General features: G+C 39.2%; 1 protein-coding gene across 4 annotated transcripts; it reads right to left on the bottom strand.

Annotated features, from left to right (window-relative positions):
* Positions 1-27,591, bottom strand: mfge8b (milk fat globule EGF and factor V/VIII domain containing b). 4 transcript variants are annotated; one of them, XM_028039437.1, is made up of 11 exons: positions 27,376-27,591; positions 16,233-16,355; positions 15,904-16,035; positions 14,421-14,453; positions 8,564-8,677; positions 7,244-7,425; positions 6,871-7,026; positions 5,652-5,796; positions 3,581-3,783; positions 3,320-3,475; positions 1-1,210 (listed from the first exon to the last, which is right to left on the bottom strand). In XM_028039437.1, exons 1-11 carry the CDS (start codon positions 27,443-27,445, stop codon positions 1,067-1,069), a joined length of 1,458 nt encoding a protein of 485 aa, XP_027895238.1. In that variant the 5' UTR covers positions 27,446-27,591; the 3' UTR covers positions 1-1,066. The 4 variants fall into 4 exon arrangements, with proteins under 4 accessions (XP_027895238.1, XP_027895245.1, XP_027895255.1 ...); XM_028039444.1 differs by having other exon boundaries at positions 3,581-3,765; XM_028039454.1 differs by lacking the exon at positions 14,421-14,453.

The following is a 27,591-nucleotide window of genomic DNA, read 5'->3' as shown; positions in this document are numbered from 1 at the left end:
AAAATTGCTCTGATTGAAAGTTGTTGTGCATTTTACTAAATTTATGGCCCTGCAGTCATCATCCTCCCATCCTCCCTTTGTTTCCAATAGCTGATCAGTGTGGGTGTTTGTTTCGTCTCTGGAACTGACCGTGACGCTAGAGTAACCAATCACAGCCAACAACGACTCAACATTCCTCTTTTGTTACGAGCGTCAACATCACTTTGGGTTTCACAAATATGGCATCTTGAGAATAAACCACAGTGGGAGGAGTCAAGCAGCCAGATTTTACAAATACTTTCAGACATATGTTTAGCAGAATTTTGTAAAAAAAAAAAAAAAAAAAAAAAATTTTAATGCTTCCTGAGGAATTCAACAATACAGAGTTTACTCTCTGAATGTAAAACCTCACAAAACAAGGGAAGAAGAGGAACATAAACTTTAGATTTTTCACCAATATAAAACTCTTATAAACACTATTTAATTTACTTAACAGAATCACAGCAAGCATGTTCATAAAACGTTCAGGTTTCTAGCTAAAATACTTTTTTTTAGGCTAAAACTACCATATATGTACACCTCAACGCGTCGTCTAGAGATAATCTACATACAGATTTGAAGGGACAGTAAGTGCTGGACTGAAGGTTGGGTTATGTACATCACCAGCTGTGGGTCTCTGAGGTTCGCTGTTCCAGGTAGAGCTGATCCAGGATCAGAGTTCAAGCAGCACCGACTGAGTCGCCCTGACTTCTGACACAAGGAGGAGGAAGTCAACACTTTTATTTCATAAAACATAGGGGGATAAGAGCGGACCTCGCTCTGCTTCTTGAAGCGATTTGATTCAAAGCAGGAAAAACAAAACAACAAAAAAAGAATAGGCAAGTTTAGCTGAATCGAGATTCTGCTCACAGTGGTTAGGGGGCAACGACTCCCACCTCTGACCAGCCAGGCTTTTAGTGGGGTGCTACGCTATTGTTTGCTGCCCCCTAGAGCTGAGAGCAAGGCAGTGCAGGTATGGCTCCGGAGGAAAGAACAGAGGATTGGGGCAGGGTGGGGGCTGTGATGTGGACGTAGAGCAGAGACTGTGCTACTCGTCACAGCCCAGCAGCTCCATCCGAAGGGTGATGCGCTCGTGCCACTCCCACGGCAGGACGCGGACGTAGCGGCTGTAGAACGGCGGCTCGAAGATGTTCTTCTTGTGAACGTTGTTGTCGCTGTTGCCGGTAAAGATCTGGGCAGACAAAAGCAGCACAGCACAACGTCTCTTCAGCAAAGTTTCAAAGTGGTTTTAGTTGTAAAACAGAACTGAAATTTTACTGGGAGAGCTGCGTTTAAAGCTGGTATATGCAGAACGCCACATCACGACCAACAATTGAATGTTAGGAGGATTTCTTTTATGTAACAGACTGATGAAAAGTGTTTAACTTCATCCATATAATTTGGATTCAGCCTCCTGGTCCTTTAGATGACGTCTCAAAGTTTTGCACCTCTAGAGACTGAAATGTTGTTTATTCCTCTCTAAAATGACCGACGCACCGAACTGATATTAATATCTGCATCAGTCCGATGTTGAAACAATTTCTGCATTGGATGTTGGTGACAATGTGCCCAATCCATACGGACAGTTCTATTCAGTCAAATTCTATGTTTTGTGATCTTTTGCTTTATTATTTATTTTACTTTATATTTGGAATTTCTAATTGCACTTTCTGTACCATTTGAAAGAAGGTTTGTTGCAGTTTAATTCTTACATGTTAGACCAAATACATGTAAAAAAAGAAATTGCATAGAGAAAAGAAGTCAACCTATTCTTTTTATCAGTTTCTTTATTATTTCATTTACATTGGCTTCTTCTAATTGCAATGACTGAACAAATTAAAGTTGTTTTTATATGTTTGACAAAACTTGTGAAGCTATCAGTGTATTTAAGTGTGCTGTACTGGTGCAGAGTAATCAAATACATTTTTTATTCAGTACATTTATGTCTGTGTTTAGATGAAAAAGACACATTTTAAGTCAATTCAGCGCAGTTTTTACTGTATCGATCGGTATCGGCTGATACTAAACCACAGATATCGTATTAAAATGTTTACATGCATGTTTAAGAAAAGTAATAGTAAAAAGCAATGTTGCAGGATTTAAAAAAATTTCTTGGATAACCTCATCTAATTGTAAACGGTCTAGCAACCAGCAAAGTACAAATTAAACTCTTTCATATATAGGGCAGTGTTTGTCTCTTAAGGAAAGTATAATAAGGATTTGAAGTAAAAGTAAAGATGAGACAACGTACAAATTTTTCCTGTGATATTGACTTAACCTGACGTCTTTCATCTTATCTTTTTAAACATCCCTCCCGATCATATTCCTCATATATTCTGTGCAATGTACCGTATTTTCCGCACTATAAGACGTACCTAAAAACCTTCAATTTTCTCAAAAGCAGAGAGTGTGCCTTATAATCCGGTGCGCCTTATACAGTATATGGACCAATTGAGCCACAACAGGTCTCGCAACTACGGTAAGCAGCCGCCGACTTCATTTTCCCCCGTAGAAGAGGAAGCGCGCGGTGCACGCTGGGTTTTGTGTAAAGACCCCAAAATGGCTCCTATTAAGAGACACGCTTACGACGCAGAGTTTCAGCTCAAGGCGATCAGTCACGCAGTAGAACACGGGAATAGAGCAGCAGCGAGAGAATTTAACATGAACCAATCAATGGTGCAGAAGTGGATATATATTGTGATTTGCACTGACGTTTGATTTACCGTAACAGTATCAGACTGTTTTTTACGTGTTTATTGAATCAAGGAAAAGTTCCCCTCCACTATATGTTATACCTTGCTGTTGTTAAAAGATAAACTGTGTCACGAAAATATGTCACTTACTTTACCTCATGGAAAATAATAAAACAGCTGTTTATTCATTTTGGGAATGAATGGAGTTTTCAGAAAGCTGGTTTGTAATCTATTAATAAAGTTTGACTGACCTATCTGACTATTTTGTTGACATTCCCTTTATCACAGTTCCATCTAACGGATGCATAACGTAACCCCATCCTCTACTGTAGCATCTATTCTATGCGCCTTATAATGCGGTGCGCCTTATATATGAAAAAAGTTTTAAAATGGGCCATTCATTGAAGGTGCGCCTTATAATGTGGTGCGCCTTATAGTGCAGAAAATACGGTACTTGTATTAGTCGGTTTTATTTTAAAGTTTTTAATGTGTAATGAAAAAAACTCTTGCTGAAGCATTTTAGGTTCACTTAATTTTCAATAAGCACATCTACTTTTTAACTTTTTTTTGTAAGTGGGGGTCAGTTCAATCCATGATGCTGGACCAACCTTGTCTTTGCGCGTGGTTTCGTCCTGCAGCACAGTCCAGGACCTTCCGTCATTACTGTGGGCTATTTTGAACGATGAAACAAACTGGATAGAGCCGAAGTCTTTTGCTCCCTGAGTGACGATCCCTGTTATTCTCTTGGGAGACAACAGGTCCACCTAAACTCACACACACAGACACACACACACAAAAAAAGACAACTTTACAAACCAGAATATCAGATAAAAAAATTTAAAAAGTGTTTCTGGCGCGTCGCCTCCCACCTGCAGCCACTCAGACCGCCTGTTGGTGGCGGGAATCCAGGCGTTGGTCTTGCCCTGCTTGTCCAGCCGGGCGTACTGCGGCAGCCAGGTGAAGGCGTCCATGCCCCAGGTGCGGAAGGTGCTGGAAGCCGTGATCTGGCGGTCCAACACCAGGCGAGACTTCATGCCCATGGGCTCCGAACAACCTGGAGTGTTTGAATACACTGCGGAGGTGAGACCAGGAAGAGGAGAGGAGGAAGAGGAAGAGAAGGGAGCAGAGGGAGGAGCAGCTCAGGCCAGCCGGGGAGGTGGAGCAGCAGACATCAAAGTGACGATAAGGGAGGACGAGAGCAGCAGGGGCTTTGAATTAACAAAGTGAACACACACGAGACATGAACCAATCAGAGTTTAGTGCACAGTTAGTAACATTTGTAAAGGTTTGATCTGCTTGTACCAAAATCTTTTGAGTTTCGAAATATTTCTTTCTATCCATCCTTATGTGAGAGAAGCTGCTGTAAAACTGAGGTTTATTGATTTAACTCCTTGCAATTCCCCCATTTTAACACTTAGGACATAAAAATATCAAACAGTTCCCAATGGAAAAAGTGTGGTTATTTAACTCTGCTGCCATCTACTGGTTAAATATGTAGTTCCATAAAGAAGAAAAATCTGAATCTCAACCAAGAGGCTCTGACTGAACCAGTATAACAGCTCAATTCACTTGTTTTAAGATGCGGTGCGTTCACTGAAAAGACAAAAAAAAAAAAAATCTGATTTTTGAGATTCCAGTCACCAACTTCTTAATGCATCTCTAAGTAGAAGGAAACTCAACGCTTTCTAGAGCACATTTTTAATGATTGTGGGTTTGTCTAACAGCTAATTACAGGGTTTGTTTCCATTTCCCTCACAGTCAAATTCAAGCACTTCTCAAGCTAAGTTTTAAAGCCTTTCCAGCATTACATTTCAGAAATAAAAACAACACAAATGAACTTAAAAATAGACAGTTTCAGTTCACCATTATATATTTATTACTGTTAATAATGTCTTGATGGTATTTTACATTCTACAGCAGGAACAAGGTAAACTTAACTTAAATATAACAAAATGTATTTTTAAAGATGTGTCTAATCTCTAAAAAATGTTTTTGCATTCAGCAAATAGAAATAATTTTGGTAATTATAACTGACCTAAAACAAGAAAATTTTATTCTGATTTAACTTCAGACAGTGATGAAAAAAAATGTGTCTATTTTTATCAGGTTTACGTGAGTATCTGGTTTCAGCTGTACAATAACACTTTCCAAACTTAGGCATTTAATCAAACCGTATTATAAAATTGCGCAGTTTTTAAATAGCGCAGCACTTTTAAGGACTTTATACAGAAATCAAGCACTTTCCAAACCTTGAAAACACCTAAATAAATATCAAACGTTTTCAAGCACCTGTACAAACCCTGAAATTAGGCTGTTTCACAATTATTTAGCTGTTCAACTTTTCCTTTATTGTATTAAACAAATTGAAGCGTAAATCTAAATGACATCAAGGGAAGGAGAAACTGCTTTGAAACAAAACGATTTTTAACAATGCAAGACAGACATTCAAATGACTGTTTAAAATAAAAACAGAAATCCCTCAAATAATGCTGCTCTTATGAAACTATGAGTTAATACTGGGGGAAGCGTAAGAGGGAAGAGACGATGATGTGACGAGTAAGACGACGGTAAAAACAAAAACATGGAGCAGTGCAAAAGCCCAGTTCAAAGGAAGCGTGTGGTGAAAAGACATTTGCTGCAGCTTGAAAGAACCAAAATAAACCGACCACAATAATCTGTGTTGAACATATTCAGACTTTTTCCACATTTGTTGCTCGTCTTTAGACACACTGAGACGAGCTTGTTCCCCGCAGGGTAGAAAACCTTTGAAGTACATTCAGTTTCTGAGGAAACGGGAGCTAATTGCTAGCAGATATAAAGATCGCTTCTCGCCAACTGGATTTAGTGAACATAAAGTTAGTTTCAATGGTTAGTGACCTGAGAACGTGGACTCTGGGTGTGTGGGCGTGTGTGTGGGGGGGTGTGGAGGTGTGTGTTTACCATTGAGTTCACAGCCAACCAGCTCCACGCGCAGGGTGCAGGCCTTGCGACACACAACAGGGATGATGCGGATGTACTGTGCGATGATCGGGGGGTCAAACAGGTTGGTCTTGGTGCTGTCGTTGTCCACGTTCCCCGCAAAAATCTGGGAACGAGGAAGGCGTTGAAAAACCCATAGTTGACCCGCCACGCTTTATTCAGAAAAGTGCTGAAGCTCGGTCAGATTGGACGGTGCGCAACTGCAAGCAATCATTTTCAACTTTAAATTTATGGTAGGCCTGAAGGGAAACTATTACCTTTTGGGGCTTTTTAGACCGTTTTCAAACCATTATGACAATTTAAGGCCTGTGTCGCGACAGAAATGTACCAAAGGAACCTGTACATTTTATGGAGTAGTAGCACTAAGCTTTTTTGCACAGAATGTATCTAGCATCGTACAGCGGTGAAGATGAACGTTATCCAGCTAACTGGTAATAAATTTGCACCTACCTATGACGGACACAAAAAAGCTAGCTAGCTAGAAAGGGTATATTAGCAGCTACTTAGCGGTAGCCTCAATTCAGAGGCAATTATTTCTGTCAAACATCTGCTTGACAGAAATGTTACACGAGAAAATCTACACAGAATAGAATAGAGATTAAATTTAAGACATGTGAATAATGTTTCCAAGGCCAACTTGCATTTTTAAAATGAATTTAAGACATTTTAAGGCTGTAGTTTTAGATACATGAATTTAAGACTTTTTTAAATGAGATTGCGGCCATAGCATCTCCCAGTCAGAATAAAGTGTTCAGGTGAATTTTATTTTGGGGTATCAGACAAAAAAGGGTCTGATTACAAATTCATGCCACACTTTTTAGATCTTTATTAGTAAAAATCTTCCAATTCAAATTCAAAATTAGTTTGATCCAAAGCGGAAATTAAATTATTTTAAATATGCCAATAAAATTAGAACATTAATATTTCTTCCACTCCACTAATTTGCTCGACCTTGTAGGTATTAGGACATAAAAACGCAATAAAATAGAATAATGTTTGTGGCAGTAACGTTACCATTTATAAGTTTTCAAATTTTCTTATTCAAAAATAATTCTAATTTATAAATTGCAAATAGTTGTAAATAAATCAGACTGCCTGTATCCTAAAATATTTCCTTCATTCTGATCAGTTTGATACCTCCTTAATGTCAGAAGCTATGTCTCCTTCCTCACGTCCTCACCTGGTCCCTTCTCTGTCCTTCGGTCCTGTACATGGTGTACGTCCTGCCGTCCAGGCTGGAAGCCACTTTGAAGGCCTTGATGAATTCTGCTGTGCCGATACGACTGGCACCCTGCATCACGATGCCCGTGAAACGCATCGTCCTCTGCATGTTGATCTACCAACAGATAACAGGATTATTTTCATAGCAGGTCGAGTGAGGTTGATAATTAGCGCTTAAAAAGGCAAGACAAAATGGAATTAAAGAAACCGTCTTTCCAGTGTTTAACAAGTCATAAATAGGAACCTTGAATTGATTCCGCTACTGTAGTTCATCTTTCTTCAGTATGGATCCAAGCTGCTCATGTTACACTGAAATATGTGACTGTGCTGACCTGTATCCAGGGGTTCTTGTCATGAGGAGCAGCGCTCCACGCGTTGACCAGTCCCTTGTTGTGGAGGCGGGCCAGCTCTGTGCCCCAGCGCTGCAGGCCCAGCATGGTGTAGCGGATCGACGAGGCTGTGATCTGGGACTCGGCGATGCCCCCGCCCTCCATGCCGAGGAGAGAAATACAGCCTGAGGAAGAGAGACGTATGAATGCTGTGCCTCAAAGGAGGGCGGTGAAGCAAATTCTTGGTCTTTGACTTAGTTTTTTGCAAAATTTAAATTTAGTGATGTCAGCACGCCCAGAGCCGTGCATCTTGTTTGACCAGAGATTCTGTTTATCTCGACTTTGATTGTTAGGACCAGGCTACAAATGGTTTTTGTTGTTGTTACCAGAATAATGTCATAGTATTACAAGAATAAAGCTGCAATATTAGGAGAGTGAAGCAGTAACTTTATGAGAACTCCAAAACAAAAAACTAATTAGTCGTGATGAACATTTTGTGAATTTATATTTTGATAAAAGTTTTACAGAAATACTTCATCATTTAATGCATCAGCATCAAGTTATTACCACTAGCAGGACTTTAAAACAACCCAGTCTGTTTCGTGGAAATAATTCATCAAATCTTTTCACTTATTAAATCTACTTTCTCTTAATTTTAAGACTTTTTCTGTTAAAACTGTGATTTTATTCTGCTAATATGACGACCATGTCCTCATAAACAGAAATGCTTTTTCATACAACTCACAGTAGGGATGATTTAAAATAAAAGCCACATTTGAAAATATTTGTCATTTGTAATTTCCGTTTTAGAAAAATTGAGGGGAAAAAATAAGACAATTAACATAAAATCGGAAACGTCATAAAAAACCCAAAACTTTTAAAGCCATGAAAACATTCAACACTAATGAAGTCAAATTTCTCCTAAACCACAAAATAATCAAATTATTAAATCTGAATTTATGCCACACATTTAAAAAGCATTTTCTTTGGGTGCTGCACTAAAAGAAAAGTAATGCATGGATGGTTAAATGCATGGCTATCCACTTGCAGCTCTTTAAAGGACCATAAACTCATTCAGGACACACAGCACTGAATCAGCGGAGCTGAATAAAAAGTATTGATCTCTCATTTAGAGAAAGCCATTTCTATTCTACATATCGATCATCCTGGAGCTCCGCACTTGGCCATCTTCCTAACTCAATCATTTTCGGTTTAGCCTTTCACTTCTCTATTACACCCCTTCCATAAAGCCATCGATCACTCGCCCCAGCACTTCTGCTGTCATTTTGTAAGACGAAGACGGTGCGAGTCGGTTACACTCACGCAGTTGGCAATGTTTGCCCACATATGGAGAGGGGCAGTGGCATTTGAAGTCTCCGTCCAAGTCCCGGCAGGTGCCGCCGTTCTCACACGGCTGGTCGGCACAGTCGTTTACGTCTGCGGAGAGATGAATCACTTCGTCATTTACTGCGGTCGGGGAGGACGGCCAGCCTCGGTGCGTTTTGTATAAAACTTAAGAGTTAGAAATGTTAGAGAAAGTTAACGTCATGCTTTCAGCAAAGCTTACAGTGCCCTCTAAAAGTACTCATGATTCTTGAACAAGCAAGGTCTGATTGATACATTTCAATGAATTACAGGGATTTTATGTGGCATTAATGCACTGGCTGAATAAAATCCAGTATAGGAAAAAATTAAAACTTTTTTTTTTTTAAACATACAAAAGTTCTGCCTGGAACCTTTGCATTCGGGTTTCTGGTACGACCGCAAATCTGACGCATAAGCAACATCAACACAAAGAAAAAAAAAGCAATGGACAATGAAGCTGCTGGGGTCCATTTTTAATTCTAAATACGATCTGATGGGACGGTAGAAAAGACCGCTGCTGTGCTGAAGTTGTGCTAAAAGGAGTTAGCCTTTTAGTGAAACTATTACTAGTTTAGCAACATGTAGCAGCAGCACAGACGTCCAAAACACTAATGGGGGTATCCATTCTAAAGAGGGACTTTTGAGTTGTAAACGTTGCTCATTTTGTCGATCTATAATTTGATTAAAATGCAATTAACTGTGATTAAATTACAGACCCTGCAATTAACTCGATTCAGAAGTCCCACAAATGATTTTTAGCCAAGATAAATCTGAAACAATTGGAGCGCATTTTTATTCATATTATTTCCTCTTTTAGTTAAAACAGCAAAATAAAACCAGACTGAGTTAAAACAAGAATATGCTTTGATCTAAACCACTCCGGTGTCCCTCTGCGTGTATGCTTAAGGTCACTATCATGCTTGTTTCAGTAGGTTTGAGGTGATGTCGGCTTAACAACAACACAGTGTTTTGCATGCAAGCCAAATGGTTCTGTTTGCGACGTTTCCCACTTTAGTAAAAAGCGGATTTGTAGAATGCACGACTCATTATCTCGTCGAAGGAATCTATACTGGGTTTTATTTAGGGATACAAGAACAAGGGAGGAGAATTTTTTTTACAAAGCGTCATTATAAGGATGTACAAACAAACAAAAATAGAATGAATCTATTGAAGTTTGTGGCTGTTAAATGGCTAAATGTGAAGACGTTCACTGTGCACGAATAATTTGGGAAGGCACTGAAGCCGAAGCCAAACCAGGAAGACCACAGCTGCAGAGAAAAGAGGGTTAGTGAAGTAAGATTATTTCTTCTTTAGTAACTTCATGTAATCTTGTAAAACTGATGCGGTCTGTAAGGTCCAGCTGCACCAAGAGATCATGTGGTTAAGCAGATGATTATATAAGGAAAACTAAAAACAGAATGTATTAAGGGAAAATTTTAGTGCAGTGTACAATGTGCTAATTTTCCCCCTGCAATTCCTTCCATTGACCCCTGGTGGCGCCCGTAAGCACCGATAGTTCTTACCCCCCAAAATAATATTCAGATTAGGACAAGTAAAAATATCATTTCTCACCCATGCAACCTTCGACAAATTGCTCTGAATACTTTTAACACTTTTTTTTTTAAAGCTCAGCTTTAGTTGTGTGTACAACTAAAACTGAGGGACTTTAGAGGACATTTCAACACACATCTTCCAGCTTCAATCCCTATTGGTTACCGTCATTGCCGCGTAAAACGCACAAGCCAACCAGGGAGACCGATGTAATGTTTCTAACCAGCAAAAACACACACACAGTTTCATCTTACCGCCCACACACTGCCTCTATAAATAGCTCTGTGTCCAAACAGTTATTTTCACCCATCATAGGAGGGATATAGTAATTTTGAACTGTGCAGCCGCACGCTCTGGATAATTAGGCACACTGGTTTTTCAGATATGGAGAGTCCAGCTTCCTTTAAAACACAGAGGGAATATTCAAGTGTTTACAGCAATATTTTATTGATAAAATTAATTTCCAACAATGGACAAAATTGAAGAATTGGATTGTTAAATTCAAATATCAGAACGTCAGACGGCATGACTCCACTTGTACAGGTTGATTAACTGCCTGCCTGCTAAGTGGTGACTGAAGAATTTTTAAAACCTAACATTGCACCATAATTTTGATTGAAAGGCAAACATTGTGAAAAAGTTGACAAAATGTTTGTTGCATGCGATTTGATAAAATGGAAATAAATAAATAAATAAATATCCCACGAGCTTCAGGTGAAGCTGCGTAACTCTCTGCTGCAATAGGATTGAGCTACGACTTAATTTCATAAGCTCCTAAATTTAATCCACTAACCTACTTTTTTCCCCCCTTGTATAAAGTGAAAAACCAGTGGTAATCTCGGGGCCTTGCTTGAAACCTAATCCTGCATAGTGCTTGTGAAGAGGAAGACTAACAACAGCAAACAAACAAAAAACAGTGTAGCAAACTTTTAACAAGGGCCGTATGATGCATTTTCCAGGCACACAGCGCCATTTTTAAGCAAAATTCTGAAACTATGTTACTTTCAGTTGCTGTAAAAATGCTGTACACACCAAATATGACGAAAGAAATTTGACTTTGTAATTTCATGTCTTCAAATTGTTCCTTTGTTTCTTTAAAGACTCCTGCTCTTGCTGAAACTCCTCGACTCTATTAAGCCTTTAACAATATTTTTAACAGAAGAAGTGGCTGCTACAGCTCAGCAGATTTGCAGTTCCATCAGGTGTTTGCCAATTGCTGCTGGCTAGTCTGAAGGAGCTGAGTGGGGGAGAGCTGCTCTGAGGCTGATGATTAGAAGTTGAAGTTATCCATCGTTTCTGTTATGTTTATTTTGAATTCTTAGTGTCTTCCAGTTGCAGTGTTAAATGTTAATTAGAATGTAAAAAGTTCATTCATCTCTGAGAATGAGTTCTTGCATTATTATGCCGTTACCATTATATTACTTGAAAACAGTCACAAAACAACATTATTGTTTAACGCAATAACTTTTGGGACAATTTATTGTCCAGGAATTTTTTTTTAAATAATTTTGTGATTTGTAAACATGTGGATGCTTTTTTTTGTTGTTTGAAATGGTGTAAAAGTGAAACCTTTTTGAGGTCAAAATAAAAAAAATATTGCAGTTCTAGTTGCTGACTACTTAAAGGGCAACAACTTATTAAAGTCCAGCTGATGTAGTTTCGCGTCCTCCATGTTAAGAGGGTATTTAACTCAGACAAAATAAACCAGGAAACGCTCATCCCCTCTCCATCCAGACCATGACGGGGCGAGAACGCATGCCAACACCCTGTATGTATTCATCAGGGACCACGGAGCCCAGTCTGCCCAAACACACACACACACACACACAACCACATCCTGGGAGGAGTGAAAACTCTCCCCAAATCTACTGACAGATTAGTACACTCATACACGCTATCTGGCGACTTCCAAAAAGTAAAAATATGCGCCTGAAGCCGCTCTGAAACTTTTGGCTTCAGAAGATGATAAACAGGAAGAAGGATCCTTCCCTCACTGTTTCCATCCATCTGCTTTGGCTTGAAGTGAGCCGCTAGTGGCATCACTCTCTCTTTCTCTCTCTTTTCCAACACGCTCTTGAACGCACTTCCTTCCCTCTGCCACCCTTGGAGGCACTCAGCCCGGTTTGACAGGGCGGTCAGAAACGCCGCAGTCAGACCCGAGTAGCGAGTGTGACACTGTAAAGAGGGCAGACTTAATTCACCTTTCCGCCTCCATGTTCGCTTTTTTCGCCCGGCAACAGCAGCAGAGCTGACGTTCCCGACATTCATTGTGGACCGCCACTTTCTGTTGGCTGCATTTGCGTGAGGGATGAACCGTGTGTGTGTGTGTGTGTGTGTGTATGATAAAACAGTCTGTACATGAGATCATGAGCGGTGTGTGGTTTATTCTTGTGGGATGTGCAGCGAGCACGTGATTAAGCTTTTTCTCTCATATTTGATTTCCCTTGATCCGTTTCTAAAAAGGGACGGAAAAAAGTGAAAAGAAAAAAACATTTGATCTAAAATGCTTTTGAACATATTTTTCACAGTTGACACCAAATCCTAATAGACCAAACACGGTCACTTTTAGCTCTCTATTCCAGTCCATTTTAAATTCTTAACATGTTCTTTTTCTCAAATTTTGCCTTCTTAACTGTCATGGAAAATATAACTAAAGAAACTGAACAAATTGTTCACACTGAAGGAACAGAGCCTACAGAAACAAACTGTTCTTCTTTCTGTCATTGGTCGACTAAAGAGCGACTCATCTCTTACACTGTGGAAAAGGCATACGATTCGATACAATAAGAAGTTGAAAACCACTAAATTGCAGACATCACTTTGTGTTTTTCATACAGCAAAAATATTTAAACGTTCCACATATTATTATAACTACAATAGTTATTTTAGCAGATGTACGAATAATAAACTTATTTTCTGTTATAAATGGGGGGTAGCAATACTTAAAACTCACAAAACACAACACTTATTTCACAAGAACGAGCCAAGACGAGATTTTAATATTACTTTCGAGAAAACTACGAAGATCAAATTTATGCTTAAAAAGGCTTTTATGCTGCATATTTATAGATTGTTGTCACAAATTCAACAAACCGAAGTTTCATTTCTGATTCGTTTTCATCTCTTCAGACTTAAGAACAGTTGTTTCATATGCACGGCTTGCCATACTTTATTTCCCAGTTGCTACTGATAATGGGTTGTGATCGTTATGTAGCTTAAGGTACCATTAGACATCCATCCAGTGGTTGTCATAGCAATGCTTTCTGCCTCTTCTTACATCTAAAACAACTTGGAGTACTTTGACATTTTTCATGTCTTGTCTCTGTTGCATTTATAGTTCCAACTAGAAACCCAAAATTGAGCCAAACAAATGATGCGAGTGTAGCTCACATTACAGCTTTTTCAGGAGACAGCCTTTACCTCAACTGGAAATATTGTGATGTGTTAATATTGCAAGATCTTGTATGACATCTCCTTGCCAACCCCTGCAAACCCCTAGTTATATGTATATATATTCGTTTAAAGCCTTTTTGCCTCAGTGATTTTTCTACCTATTATATCCTGAGAGTCTGATGCCAACCCGTGACCCCCAACCACCAACAAAGAGCACTTCCGCTGTCACTCGTGTCAAGGGACGCTGAACCCTCCCCGACCTCGTAGTCCACATGAGAGTTTCCCATGACTCAGCACTGCCACATTAAGTCTTCATATTATTAGACGGGATGGTTTCAACCAATTAGTGGAAACGACTTTTCTGCAGAGGCCTGTTAATCCAGCAGTAAATTTGACTTGTGGATGAACAGATTTTAATGAGCTGTGATTTGTGGCTTTTGCGGTTGAGCAAAACGGCCACCAGATAGTTGGGTTGTATTTAAAAAGTTAAATGAGAGTAATCCAAGTTGTACTCTAGGGATTCTGGTTTAAAATAGATGATAATAGGAAGGGACTTAACTGGCTCAGGAGCCAGTATGAGGCGAGAATGGTAAGATAAGACCCTTGTGGGGCATCTAATGCAGAAATAACAGTCATATTTTAAGTCCTCGCCTTGGCTCGCGAACAATTCCTTGTTGTGAGAGATAAAGCTGTAACTGGTGATTATCCCATCTGTGTTTATGTGTGTGTTCTTGGTATTCCACCACCTCTCCATGCAGCCAAGAAAACAAAAGAACATCTAGATCTGAAGAGCGAAAGAGAGACAGCAAGGCACACACACGCACACACACAAACATGGTGATTGCTTCTCAAGCTGCGTTTCCACCGTTACCTTTTGCAGAGTTTAGATTTGCTCCCTGGACACCTGGGAGGGAAAGAAATTCATGATCAAACAGAACAAACTTGAGCTTGTCTGATATACTAATTGACTAATTTTATTCTTAGTGCACATTTGGTTGCTGTTTTTCAAGTAAACGGCAGCCATCTGTCTGCGTGTGCAGCAAATGTTCCCACCGTTCCCTTGTGCTTTTTGGGATGACCCTGAGTGAACCAAAGTGGTCTTAGTACGCAAACAAGAGGACAGCCGCCAACTTTCTAGAGGTCATATGTGGGAAAGACAGCAAATCCAAGTTAATGTTCCAGTTGCAGGTCAGGATAGCAGTTATTAGTATTTTATTATTAACAAGACAAGTCAATAATGTATTGTTTGCTTCTAAACACCATCTTCACAAGTACAAGCTGTATGTGTGTCAACTGTGGTTTACTGCTATGCAAAATATTAAGTACAAGTAATTCAAAATTTACTGCAAGTTTTAATAGGTATGGACAGCTATGTTGGATTTTTGAAGTGGAGTTGGTGCAGAAGCTGATGTTCAGAGCAGGTATCTCTACATTCTATTTTTGTTTATTATGAATTGAAAACCTCCAACTTTAATCTACAAAATGAAATGCACAATTACTGTGTAAAGTAACAAATAAACCAGGACGTCATAATTGCGAAGAGATCATATTCATATTTTTAAACTTGCTTTTCAGCCAGAATAAGACTGCATTTGCTTATAGCAAAGTTGAAATTTGTCAAAATGGTGCAGTTTTCATTAAAAAATGATTAATAAACAATCATTAAAAAAATACAGTACAGTGGAACCCTGATATTCATGGGGATTAGGAAATCACTAAATAGCTGAAACTAACATCCACAGTCATTCCAAAAAGTGGGCGCTGCGCTAATCGGGGCGTCATAGCAGTGGCAGAAATATTATTTCTAGTCAGCATTTTCTGTATTTAACAGGTGTTTGTGTGTGTAAATATCACCAATAACAGAGGTAAAGTACTGACTACACACCCTTCCTGTTCATCTCCCACACACTAAAGGCGCTGTAACACCCTTTCAACAACAGCAAGAAAAATGACTGCCTGCTTTTGAACAGCAACCAATAACTTATCAAGTAGCATTATGCTTATGTATTAAGCTACTTTTTCTGTCGAATACTTTAGACGAGCTCTACAAAACAAAAAAATCTGTGAATTGGACGATTTTAATTTAGAGTTTAAAAATCTGCAAATCCTGCTCTGTGAATAAGCAGGGGGTCCACTGTAATTCTACACCGTTATCCAAAACTTTCACAACCAATTTAACAAACGTACGGTAGCAAGCTGCTGAAAGACAGTTTTAATTTTTTTTATTTTTAAATCAGACCACAGGAACACAAAAACTGTATTGCCAACCAAAACGACTACCTTTTATTACCCAAAAACTTCAGAATAAACATTCCGTTAATGCTAAAGCTATTTCAAATGGAGCACAGTCTTACTGGTCTGGCAGTGGACTCCTTCATAGCCGGGCTGACATTTGCAGACGTACTCGGTGAAGACGTCACCGCGCCGGCTCTGGCCAGTCGCCTCGCAGATGCCGTCGTTCTGACAGGGGTTGGGGCTACAAGGCCCTTTAGGACGAGAACAAAGCAAAAAGAACGTGAAAGCAAAGCAAGTCATCATGTGACCTCTCTTTAAACGTGTTAGGAGCTCCTCATGGTGTTAGGATATCCCAACACCATGAGGAGCTCCGAATGGCATCAAATAATGTCATTATTTTATGCATTCTCTCAAACATCTGGTGTGTAAATGAGGAGAATCAACGTACCTGTCTCAGTCTCATTGCAGGTTTCACCTGAAAAGCCGTCGGGGCAGATGCAAATGAACGGAGTCCCGGTGCCGGTCACACAGGTTCCCCCGTGGTTGCAAACGTTCACTTCACAGAGGTCACCTGCAAGCAGAGCGAGAGCGACACCAAGAAAAACTTATCTTACAACTATAATAACACTTTATATATCCAAATGTCTGTATACTATATCGGGGTGGGCGATATGGATTTAGAATTTTATTGTGATATTTTGCGGTGCTATTGCAATAAAAATGATTAAAAAAATTATGACTTCTTTTTTAAGGTAAATGTATGGCCATGACTGCATGGCACAGCAATCATAGCGCCACAAATATTGCTCTTGGAAAAAAAAAGAAAAGGAAAAAAAATCCCATTTGAAACAAACTTCTACAGGACTCCACTTACTAAGAAAAAACATTTAAAAAGTCATTTATTTCACCAAAACCTCAAATGGTAGCAGCATATGATATTTATTGGCGATCTTGTGTAACAAACAAGTGGAGAAAATAGTAAGAATAACTTTTCCAATAATGCTGTCAGTTTTGAATTGTTATTTAGCATAAATAAAGCACATTCTTATCACAAGACTTTTTTTTTTTTTTTACAAATAATGATAAGCAATACGATAAATGCCCACTCTTAATGCAATATTTCCAGGCCTTGAGTTCTGGCCCAGAAAATTCTATTTATTGGAGATTTCCGACTTGTAGGTAGAGTGCATTTGTATAGTTTAGGCATAAACTAAAACACACATGCATTTAATTTTAAGTTTTGAGATCACATTAAGGAGCAAACAATGACATAAGAATCCACCCTCTTTCTGTTCTGTTGTATTCTATGCTGCTGCATTGTTGGGCTAAATGACCACCGGCCTGGTACAGGTTGAGTGCAACAGTGTGAACAGCTGAGTAAGCCATCGCCACCCTGTAAACAACAAACACTGGATACTTCCACCAGCAGGCAGCTGCTGCATGACATGAAGCTGACAAGCTGGCAGTTCTCTCTGATGAGGAAAATCAGCTCACATAAAGCTGAGTGGAGAGAAAATAGAAAAGAAGAGGCTCCAAGGTTCCATTTGAAAACATTAAGAACTGAATCAATTTCAGATGTCTGGTCTTTACAAACTTACCAAACAATGAGAAAAATAACTAAGAATTTACAGCACAGCAAGCCCTGTGGCTCTCTCTTTGTAAAGGGGCAGCATTATGTGTTTTCCATAGCACATTGTGCTATTTATAGTACAATCAAGTAACTGTTACCTTTAGTTCTAAAAATGCTGCATATATCTAATATGACTTACAAGAAATTTGACTTCATAATTTTACACCTTGAAATTGGGCCTCTGTCTCTTTAAAAACTCCTGCTCTTTCAGGAACTCCACCTTCAGGAAGTCATCACAACATGGCTCCTCTATTAAAACTTTAGCAATGTTTTTACCAAAATTGCTCTGGAAAGTAGCTTCCATGATGAGCTCAGAAGTTGCTCAGTTCCACCAGGTGTTTACAAATTGCTGCTGGCTAGTCTGAAGGAGCTGAGTGAAGGCGTCACAGTGAGGGCTGCTCTGTGAGGCGGAGGCTCAGAAAATTGGAGCCTCCCAAGGAGGAGCTTCGTCCTCGAAGGCGGGGCTAGGTCCACTCGGATTCTGCACAGCAGAATGGTTGCCATGGAGATTTAAGGAATTCTCAAACATGCATGAACGAATCAAAGCAACACTTCAGGTATGTTTTTTGATAAGGAAACAACATTATAACATGATGCAAAGCTAAAAAAAAAAGAAGTAGATTTTACTTTTGCCCCTTTAACACTAATTTTCATGAAGGCTTATAGCAGGGGTGCCCAAAGTCGTTCCTCTTTGGCCTGCATCCTCCATGTTTTAGTTCTCTCCCTGGTAGTACCAACAAGCTTTTCAACATGTCAATGTTCTTCTTAGGCCTTCTAACGAACCATCATTTGATGCAGGTAAACCAGGGAGAGAACTAAAACATGCAGGATGCCGGCCCTGGAGGACCGACTTTGGGCACCCCTGGCTTATAGGCATTACTTTATGAATAGCTCCCCATGTGTAAATGACAGAATTTCAGCTCATTGTTTGGCCTTTGACTGGATTTGTGCTAACCACACATTTTGTCTTTTAGTTATTCTATTGTAGATTTGATGAAACAGTTGGGATTTCAGTTCTGTTGCATTACTCTGTCAAGCTTGAGCAGTTTAACAGATGGCCTGGTGTTTACTACGACCAAAATTCAAAAAAGGTTTCAAGCTATCAGGCGTCTGCCAGTTGGCCAGGATGAAAATAAGACCAAAAAAAAAGAAGAAGTTTGACATCTGTTATGAATCAGTTTTTCTCATGCTGTGTGGTCATCACTATCATCATTCAGAAGGTGATTCTGAGCACGGCTTGTGTTTACCTTCTGCTCCCCATCATACAGCAGCTCTTCAACTTACATTTAAAGCTCAATGGAAATCAGTCCAGACAAAGAAATGGAGATTTGGGAAGAAAATATAAAAATGGCTTCATTATTAATGCTTTTCCTTTTTCTAAGCAAAGAAGGTTGGGCTACTGCCTGATCATCTTTAAGAATCTCTGGTTCACATGTATACACCGCCAGAGTTTTGCAAAAATATTTACAATGAAAATTGTTAGTATTCCAGAAAGTAAAAGTCAGTTTTGTGAAATATCCAGGTCAGGGCCTGAGTTTCTCCAAACATGGTGCTACGGGTTCTGACAAAACATCAATATTATTCGTATATAATAGACAGGACAGAAACTGTGTGGTTTATTGAAATGCAACTTTGCAAAAAGTTTTCACATAGTTGTTCGTTTTAGAAGGAAGCTCTCTCCTTTCGCTTTCGAAAGAAGCCAATTAAGTTTCATTTATAGAGTACAGCACCATAACATCTTTCATCTTAAGGCAAGTCATTTCATTTCAATCATACACACATTCCAATTGATTCTAGTTATCAATAGGGAGCCAACAATCCAATATTTTCACTTCCGATACTGAAAAACAGCACTGAATTGAATATTTCTTTTTTGCAAACAGACTGAATTACAAGTTTATTTGGTAACTCTGTACCAGTACAGCACTTAAATACACCAATAGTTTCACAAGTTAGGTCAAACATATAAAAACAACTTTAATTTGTTCAGTCAGTGCAACTAGGAGTACAACAGTCAATGTAAACTGACTAAAATAGGTTGCCTATGTTGGTCAAACATGTAAAAAAAAAAATGCAACAAACCTTCTTTCAAATGGTACAGAAAGTGCAATTGATGTCCCTCAGAGCACAAAAGCAAGGAAGTAGGCTGAATAGATCTGACCTTCTGGTTCGGGCGCATTGTCCCCGATACCTTGTCTGATCTAGAACTTTTTTTAACATCAGGACAAGTAGAGATATTGATATCAGAACAAAATAAATATACCAATTCATTTAAATTACACTTCCTTTTAAACAGCAAGAGTGGCAGTAAGTCAAACTCTACTGGTACAGATAAATGAATAAATTTTCAAAGAAAGGTCAATTAAAAAAATAAATCTTACAAATAAATATGTGTTTTGTTAACACCTTTCTGTTTTTACCCATGTCGAGCAGTACACACGACCTAAGTAATATTTTAGCAAGAATTGTGGAGATGCCTGGTGAACAGCTCTACGCTGCTGACGGAGTAAGAGAGAGAAGAGATCCTCTCTGGAAGCATCTCGTTTGGTTTATCCCAGAGAAGCACTTCCTGTGGATACGGTGAGATATGAGAGACACATCCGATGTCAAGGCCTGTCGACTACATTCACATCTCATGGGATTCTCCCACCATTAGCCCAACAACTCCTCTTTATCTGAAAAGTCGCTGCTTGTTTATCTTTGGGGAGGAATGAAACCTCCCTTCCTATGCCAGCTCCTTTCAGGAAACTAAAATGGATTTCTGGAACAATCTGATCCAGGTTGTTGTATTAAAAAAAAAAAAGTAAAATAAATTTAAAAAATTTTTAAAACTAGACGGATTTCTCGGCTTATTTAACGGTCTCTGTAAATGTTTGTGGTCTGCACAAACTGAGGGGGTAAAGTCAGCTCCCAGCCAGGAAATTAAATTAGTGATGAAACAGTAAAAAGTTGTCTGCCAAGACCAAAACCACCAAAAGCATCTTTGAAATTTCCCAAAATGATGAGATCGTCTGTGAAAGCCGCACACGAATAAAATGAGGAATAGAGAAAAACCTGCGTAAAGCCACACAAATGATGAAGTATGATTTTCAGTTTAAAATATAAGCAGCCGTGTTACACAGTTGCCTGGGTTGTTTATGGCTTGTTCTCTTTTCACGGGAAACGAGAAGCTTGTCTCACAATAAAGGTGATTCAGTTTAAGGCGGAGGCTAGTTTACATTTCAGGGGATTTCTTCATTTACCACAAATGAAATGCACAAAGGGTTTAAGTTGTGTTTGCTAAAAATATATATTAAATACATAGATGCTTGTAAATAGAAATACTCTATATTTTTGTCATTGGAAAAAATAGAAAAATGTCCTATTTTTGGATCAATTAGCCTAGTTCGGCTACATTCACACAGCAGGTCTTGATGCTAAATTCCAATTTTTTGCCGAAATAAGATAATTTTTTGCATAGTTGTTCATATTGCTCATTAAATGTGACCGCAATCAGACTTGTGTGTGAACGGCTTGTCACCCCAAAACAACTCGTATGCGCAGAAGAAGAAGGTAGGCGTCATAGATTGTAATGTTTGTGGAAGTAATAATGCACGCTACCGTCTATGGATCGCTTTTAAAGTTGTTTACCAATGGGAGACAACAGTGTTGTCACAAGAAAATGTAAGCAACACAAATAGCAAGGGGCTTTTTGTGGAGAGTTGACTGCAATTTTTATAGAGAAGCCCGTTTGGATGCGTAGTCAAAACCAACCTTTCATAATTTGTTTTTGTAATAATTGTAGTTGCTTCAGCAATTGTTCACATCTGGATTTATTGCGTCTCGTTTCTTCTGGTACAGAATTATGGCGCAGGTCTCGTGTCATCGACACAAAAGTCGTATAACATGCGACATGACCTTTCAGAATCCAGAAGCTTTGAAAGCAACCACATACATATCCGATTTAGTTCCACATAGGGAAGTTGCACAAATCGGATTTATTTATTTCGGAATTGGGCAGTTTGGACTGCTGTGAAAGAGTTGGATGTGGGTCACAATTAGGCCTGTCCCAATGAATTTTGCTGGACAATAAATTGTTCCAGAAGTTATTGCGATAAACAATAACGTTGTTTTGAGACAATTTTCTAGTAATATAATGGTAAGGGCATAATAATGCAAGAAACATTCTCAAAGATCAATAATGTTCAAATTTTAATGAACATTGAAGACTGGAACTAGGAGATATTTTAAATATCCACAAAAAAAACCCCAGAAACAACAAATACCATAAATTGAATTATGAAATTTCTAAACAAAATTGATGTTCAAAAAAAGATATAGTTGAGACTAATTTACCAGACTGAAGACTTTTGTCATTTAGTTTTAGGTAGAAAAGAGGGAAAAAAGAAAAAAAAATGATGCAAATGTTAATTTATCATCCAATTTTCTTTATTTGATGATTTATTGCTTATTGCGACAGGCCTAGTTGCAATTACCTGTTGTGTGTACGCAGCCTAAATGCCATGTCTTTTTTTTTAACTACAATAAGAAAAACAAGCCATCATGTAATTCATTTTCTGCTAAATATGGGCATGACCTAATACTAAAGAAAAAAACACATATTTGTCCAAATAGTTAAGAAGGTACCCAGTGTTGTGCCAGCTCGGTCCTGACCACCATTAGGAAGGTATGCAGAGTTATAGTTGGCAGGAAAAGCCATTTCCAGATGGCATTGTGTTATTCTCTGTCCATATTATGAGTCATGGTCTGAGTCGTTTCCAGTTAGCCTCAACCCAAGAAAATACCAGAACAAAGAGAGGTAGCTGCAAGTGACAACACAGTCCCCAGAGACACAAACCAAACACGGGGTAGGGATGTTATGTGACTCCCCAAAACCAGAAGCTAAGTCGCAAAAGGAGCATTTGAGCATGATGGTTTTTTAAACATTCAGACCTAAGCTTGAGGAAAGCAGCCAGGCTATTATGCTGGCAGTTTATTTTACGGGGGGAGTTGTTCTTGGCTGCAGTAATCAAGATAAATGTTTTCTGAATGATGCCTGGCACAAAGCATGTTTTCTGTGCGAGATTGCAGAGGATGTTATTACGAGTGACTCAGCACAGCGGCCTGATGACCACATCCCACTCAGTATGTTTACACTGAATAGACCTTTAAATTGGGAGCGGTCAAAAGTCAGAACTTTTAACCGCTTTGACTCATTTTGTTTTTTGGTGTGTCCATGATAAAAAAAAAAACATAAAAAAAAAGTATTGTTTACGGTTATTTAATTGTACTTAGATTGAAAGACCGTTATTTGTGCTTCAAGGTTTCCCCCAGAAAACTTGCCAAGCCCGGTGGTTGGATGTTAGGGCATGCAGTCATTCATCCAACGGCCAATCATGTTTTTGAGTTAAAAAATGTTAAAGTTGACAAGAAATTTGAAAATATCACTTTTTTAAAATACATTTTAGCTAGGTTCTACAGAAAAATAAGCAAATAGGCTGATTTCTTTAAAATAAAAACTTTATAGAAGAATCAATTAACTGTTATGAGCTCAGACAGTTCCACCAGGTGTTTGCTAATTGCTGCTGGCTAGTCAGAAAGGGCTGAGTGGAGTAGTAACAGGGGAAGGCTGCTCTGTGAGGTGGGAGCTTAGAAACTGCAGCTCTGAGGAGGAGCTGCGCCTCGAAGGCGGAGCTAGGTCCCAACAGGCGTTTTGCACAGCTGAATGGTTGCCTGGGAGATTCAAGGATTTTTTGAACATGCATAAAAGAATCAAGGCAGTATTCCAGGTACCTTTAAGATGATGGAACAACATAACACGACGTAAAGCTAAAAACTCTATTTTACATAATAATGCCCCTTTAAGAATAAAAATAATCAATGGTTCAACTAAAAATACAAAAAAAAAAATCATACCAAGCTGTACCTGTAAACTTTTTTGTTAGGTTACTTTATTGAAGAGCCTATCAAGGCTAGTACCTGCCTTCTGATTCCCATCATGTGATAGAGTATTTTATTTAATTTCCCTATGGGATTAATAAAGTATTTTTGAATTTAATTTGAGTATCTGAAACATATGACGCTTCTCTGGTGAGATCTGAGATGTCAGCTGGAGACAAAAGTACAAGAAAGGAAAATATGTGAAGAACGGAAGCTGCATTATTACGACAGCAGGAATAAGTAGTAAGTCAGTCTTCGCATTACGCAGCAACGCGCTCTGCTCTCTGCACCGTCATGCTGGGCCACACAAACCAGCAGGACAACGCAGGACTCAGTGTTCCAGAAAGCCAGGGAGCGAGTGTCGTGTCGCCTGCATTCGTAACCCTAACTCTCAGCAATTGTGGAAGCCATTAAAGACGCGTTGACGTGCGTTCAGGCAGCCTGTGGCGCTCGTTAACAACCAGCTAGAAAACAGCAGAGCAGAGAGCTTCAGGGGAAGGGAGTCAAACCTGAAGTGTAACAGGAAATGAATTTACTGAGGATTAACTAAAATGTAGAGTGCAGTTTTTTTTCTTTTTTTTTGTGCATATTCTGAGATCAGCAGGACTCCAGCTGCAGGTGAGATTTCTGTAATCTGTGATTGCAACTCCAGAGCACAGCCATCTGCTCCTGCTCTAAAAGTCTATAAATACACACAGCGGAGTCACGCACCAGAAACGCCACAACACACTTTCCTCTGAAGAGTTGGAACTGAATAAGATCCGGGAATAAAAGCATTTCAAAAACTACCTTGATTTTTCTTTCTTTTTTCAAACCATAAAAGCCCATGCTGATTTCCTCTTTCTTGTTATATCTAAACTGAACTGATTTGAATGAACAATTTGTAATCTCTGATTCAAGTGCTCCCTGGCTCTGTTAAAAAAAAAAAAAAAAAAATCACATGGCTGCATGTAAAATATTGAACACAGCAGATTGGAAAGTAGGGTGACAGATACTAATAAAGTATCCAAAATTAGAAGACATTCCACACTGTGATAAAATATTGATCGGGGAAGCTGTTCAATATTGAAATGAGATGAAGGGCAAAAGGAAACACAAGAAAATCTTGTATTGAGAGACAAGGGGGATAAAAGTGATCAGTGCTGAAAAAGGCAGAGGCCTGAAGGGAAATCCCATCAGAGGCAGATGGGACGAGTCAGAACTGTTGTTGGAATATTCATATTTGATTCACACAACCACGAGACGTACCAAGGGCTGCACAAGATCTGGAAGACATTTAATTGTGATGTTATTGCTGAAAATTTAGTTGATTAAGTCAATTGCGAATATTTTTTTCCACAGTTTTTCCCCACAGTATCTGGTTATCATTAGTAACACATTACACAGTCATGGATTAAAATCCTGTAGTGAGACCTAAGTCCCTCCGCTCAATCCAGGCCAGGTCGGTTTGAAGTTTTCCGATGAGCCGCTGGAGGATCCAGAAGAGAGGGGCAGGAGAAGGTCAGGAGGTCAGATGAGATCAAGCCACTATAAACCAAATAAACCTTATCCCATAGTATCAAATACTTATTCCATACAAGAAAACTCAATTATTTAACAATCATACAATAAAATTTTATTTTATTTATTTTTTCTAGAATTGGTCTCACAAGGTGCTTATAAATGACACTATAAAAATAAATCTTACTAATGGAAACATTGAGGCCTTGTGAAAAAAAAAAAAAAAAAACATTTTTTGATAAAGTTTTTGCGGTGGGATGAGGTGGGGGTTTTTTCAGCCCTATTGAAACGCTTTTTTTTTCACGTCACGAGTCACATGATCAACAACCGAATGTTACTATTGCCGAAAACGACGACAGGAAATAGGATGATGATTGATTGTTTTTGTTTCTTTGTTCGGACAATGTACAGCTACCTCCACCAGCACAGCATCACAAAGTTCATAAGAAGTTGTGTTTGTCCAACAAGTTGAATCCATAACTCTTCTGTGAAAAAAATAAAAAAATTGCCCACTGCAATTTCCTAAGTCTATGGGTTTTGTTGCTCCAATGCTTGAAGAAGACGTGGATTGAGGCCTTCACTTTTACACGCACCTCTCATTCATCTCCAGATACAGATACACCAACGTTCACAGCTACATGAGCAGTGTAGCTAGCGGCAGCTTAAGGAACAACATGTGCCGCAAAAACCAACATCCTCATTTCAGGAGTTATGCTTTATAAACCCTAAATTAAACCCACATACTAGTCAATGCACGATGTTCTGAGTAACGGTAAAGCACAGACATTATTATATTAGCAGGAAATTAAACTCCTGTGTGCTTTCCACTGCTTGAGACACTGAGGTCAGCATTACTTGGGTGATATATTGCCAATTAAAATGTATCTTTATTAATCTTCAAGTGTATTTGAACCAAATTTAATACAGAATGGTTCATATATACCTGCATACAAGCAAAGATTATACACAAACGCATGATGAAGCTTTCCCATTGGTCCAATGTTAGGCTATTTTTAGCCCTGGTTCACTTAGCCAACAAAAGTGCTTCAGTTGTGAGGGAAAAAAAAAAAAGAACTGTCTCAGCCCTGACACAGAACACAGCTTTCCACTTCTCTCCACTCAGCAGCTAAAGCAACAGACAAGCAACCTACAACCTGCTGAACACAACCTATCACGTTAAACCATGCAATCAGCTCTTCCTTCTAAATAATTGCCCTGTATGCATTTTACAGGACAAGATAGCGACGCATCGCTCCCATCTGTCATCCTCCGGGCTAAAATGTCCACTTTGTTAGGAGTGGAAGATCCAGCGACAGAATCCAGGAAATATGACTAATCTTTTATCACCACACCTATTTTTCAATAACTGTCACCCATGAACCGCAGAGAAAGAAAAACAAAAACAAAAAAAACATGTTCAGAGACATCCCGTGCCTCTGGAGTCCTCTGGTTTTCATGCCATCGTTTCAAAGGAAAAAAAACTAAACAGGTAACGAATAATAGACAGCGTGACTACTGCTACTTAAAGCACTGAGTGATCAGTTGAGAAAATTAAATGGGGTTTCTTCTGAAACGCCAACTTAGAGCTAATCAACAGTTCAGTAAAAAAAAAATGTTGAGATTAAGAAAACAAGCCATAAAAGACTCACTCCACAACAAAACTTGATCAAATGTGGGGTTTGGTGATGGGGGGTTCTTACAGCACGCTTCATGTCAAACAAGGAGACTTCAGGAGCGTGGGTCGCTGCAGGAGGAAAAGCCACAGGCTGACATCTGGTGAGAAATACACAACCAAGTTGTGTATTCCTCGCTTCGACAGCATGACATTTGGAAAATCCATCATCCTAAGAAAGCATTTCCTGTTCCTTGGTATGTTGGTAAGCACAAATGGAGGCGAGGGGGTCAGGGGGAAGTCAAGACGTTTTACCATTTGTTCATTGGCCTAAATGTCTTCAATGCATGGAAATACAAACAAAACCAAGATGCCAAAGGCAGGAGGTTAAAACTGGAGACGAATAATAGACAGCCTGCGTGTCTACTGCTACTTAAAAAAGAGGTCAAGGCACAAAAAAATACCAAAAGGCTTTTATTATTCTGTAATCCATGTTGCTAAAGTGTTTCAATTACTGAATAATTTAGTTGTTATTAAAACTATTCTCAAAATACGCGATGGTAAGTTATAGCCTTCATAAAATGTGGTGGACAAATTGCGTGTATGTGTTGAATATCTCACATGTATTGTACATTTGCGCCTTCTACTCATCAGTGCGCCTTTACAGCTCGTTTTTCAGTTCATTTCTTCCCAACTGAATTAATGATTTGGCGACCTGAAACTGAGTCTCCGCTATCAAAGAAATAAGTAAAACACGGTCTCCCGGGGTTTTATAGTGAGTCAATTAACTTAATTCGAGAAGAAAGACACCTGGAGCAACTTTAGAGAACTGCGTCCATCACTCGAGCAGAACTACGGCCGTCCTGGCCGTTAATGAGCTCGTTTGAACTGTAAACAAACACGAGAACTGTTACAGCGCGAGCAGCTTACCTTTCACCCCAAACACCAGGCAAGCTGCGAGAAGTTGCGCCCAAAAGAAGTAACGCGCCTGCTCCTCCATGGCCGCTGTTTCCGTCTGTCGAAAAAATAATAATAAAAAGAAAGAAGCTGCAGTTTGTCAGTCTGCGGGACAACGGCTCAGTCGGAACTCCGCGGCGGTTTGGTTTGGACTCTGCTGCTGCTGCTGCGGTGGCTCGAGCGCTATGA

This window comes from Xiphophorus couchianus, chromosome 2 (assembly GCF_001444195.1).
Source record: "Xiphophorus couchianus chromosome 2, X_couchianus-1.0, whole genome shotgun sequence".
Taxonomy (NCBI): Eukaryota; Metazoa; Chordata; class Actinopteri; order Cyprinodontiformes; family Poeciliidae; genus Xiphophorus; species Xiphophorus couchianus.
Note: the sequence above shows the minus strand (reverse complement) of the source record. Positions and strands in the feature narration are given on the sequence as shown.

Bases quoted from the DNA above. Each gene is read 5' to 3' on its own strand.
- mfge8b (XM_028039437.1), bottom strand. From the start codon at position 27,445: ATGGAGGAGCAGGCGCGTTACTTCTTTTGGGCGCAACTTCTCGCAGCT. The intron at 16,036-16,232 runs GTACGTTGATTC...CTCGTCCTAAAG, and splicing joins CTGCAATGAGACTGAGACAG to GGCCTTGTAGCCCCAACCCC. The intron at 14,454-15,903 runs GTAAGACTGTGC...TTTCCCTCCCAG, and splicing joins AGGAGTCCACTGCCAGACCA to GTGTCCAGGGAGCAAATCTA.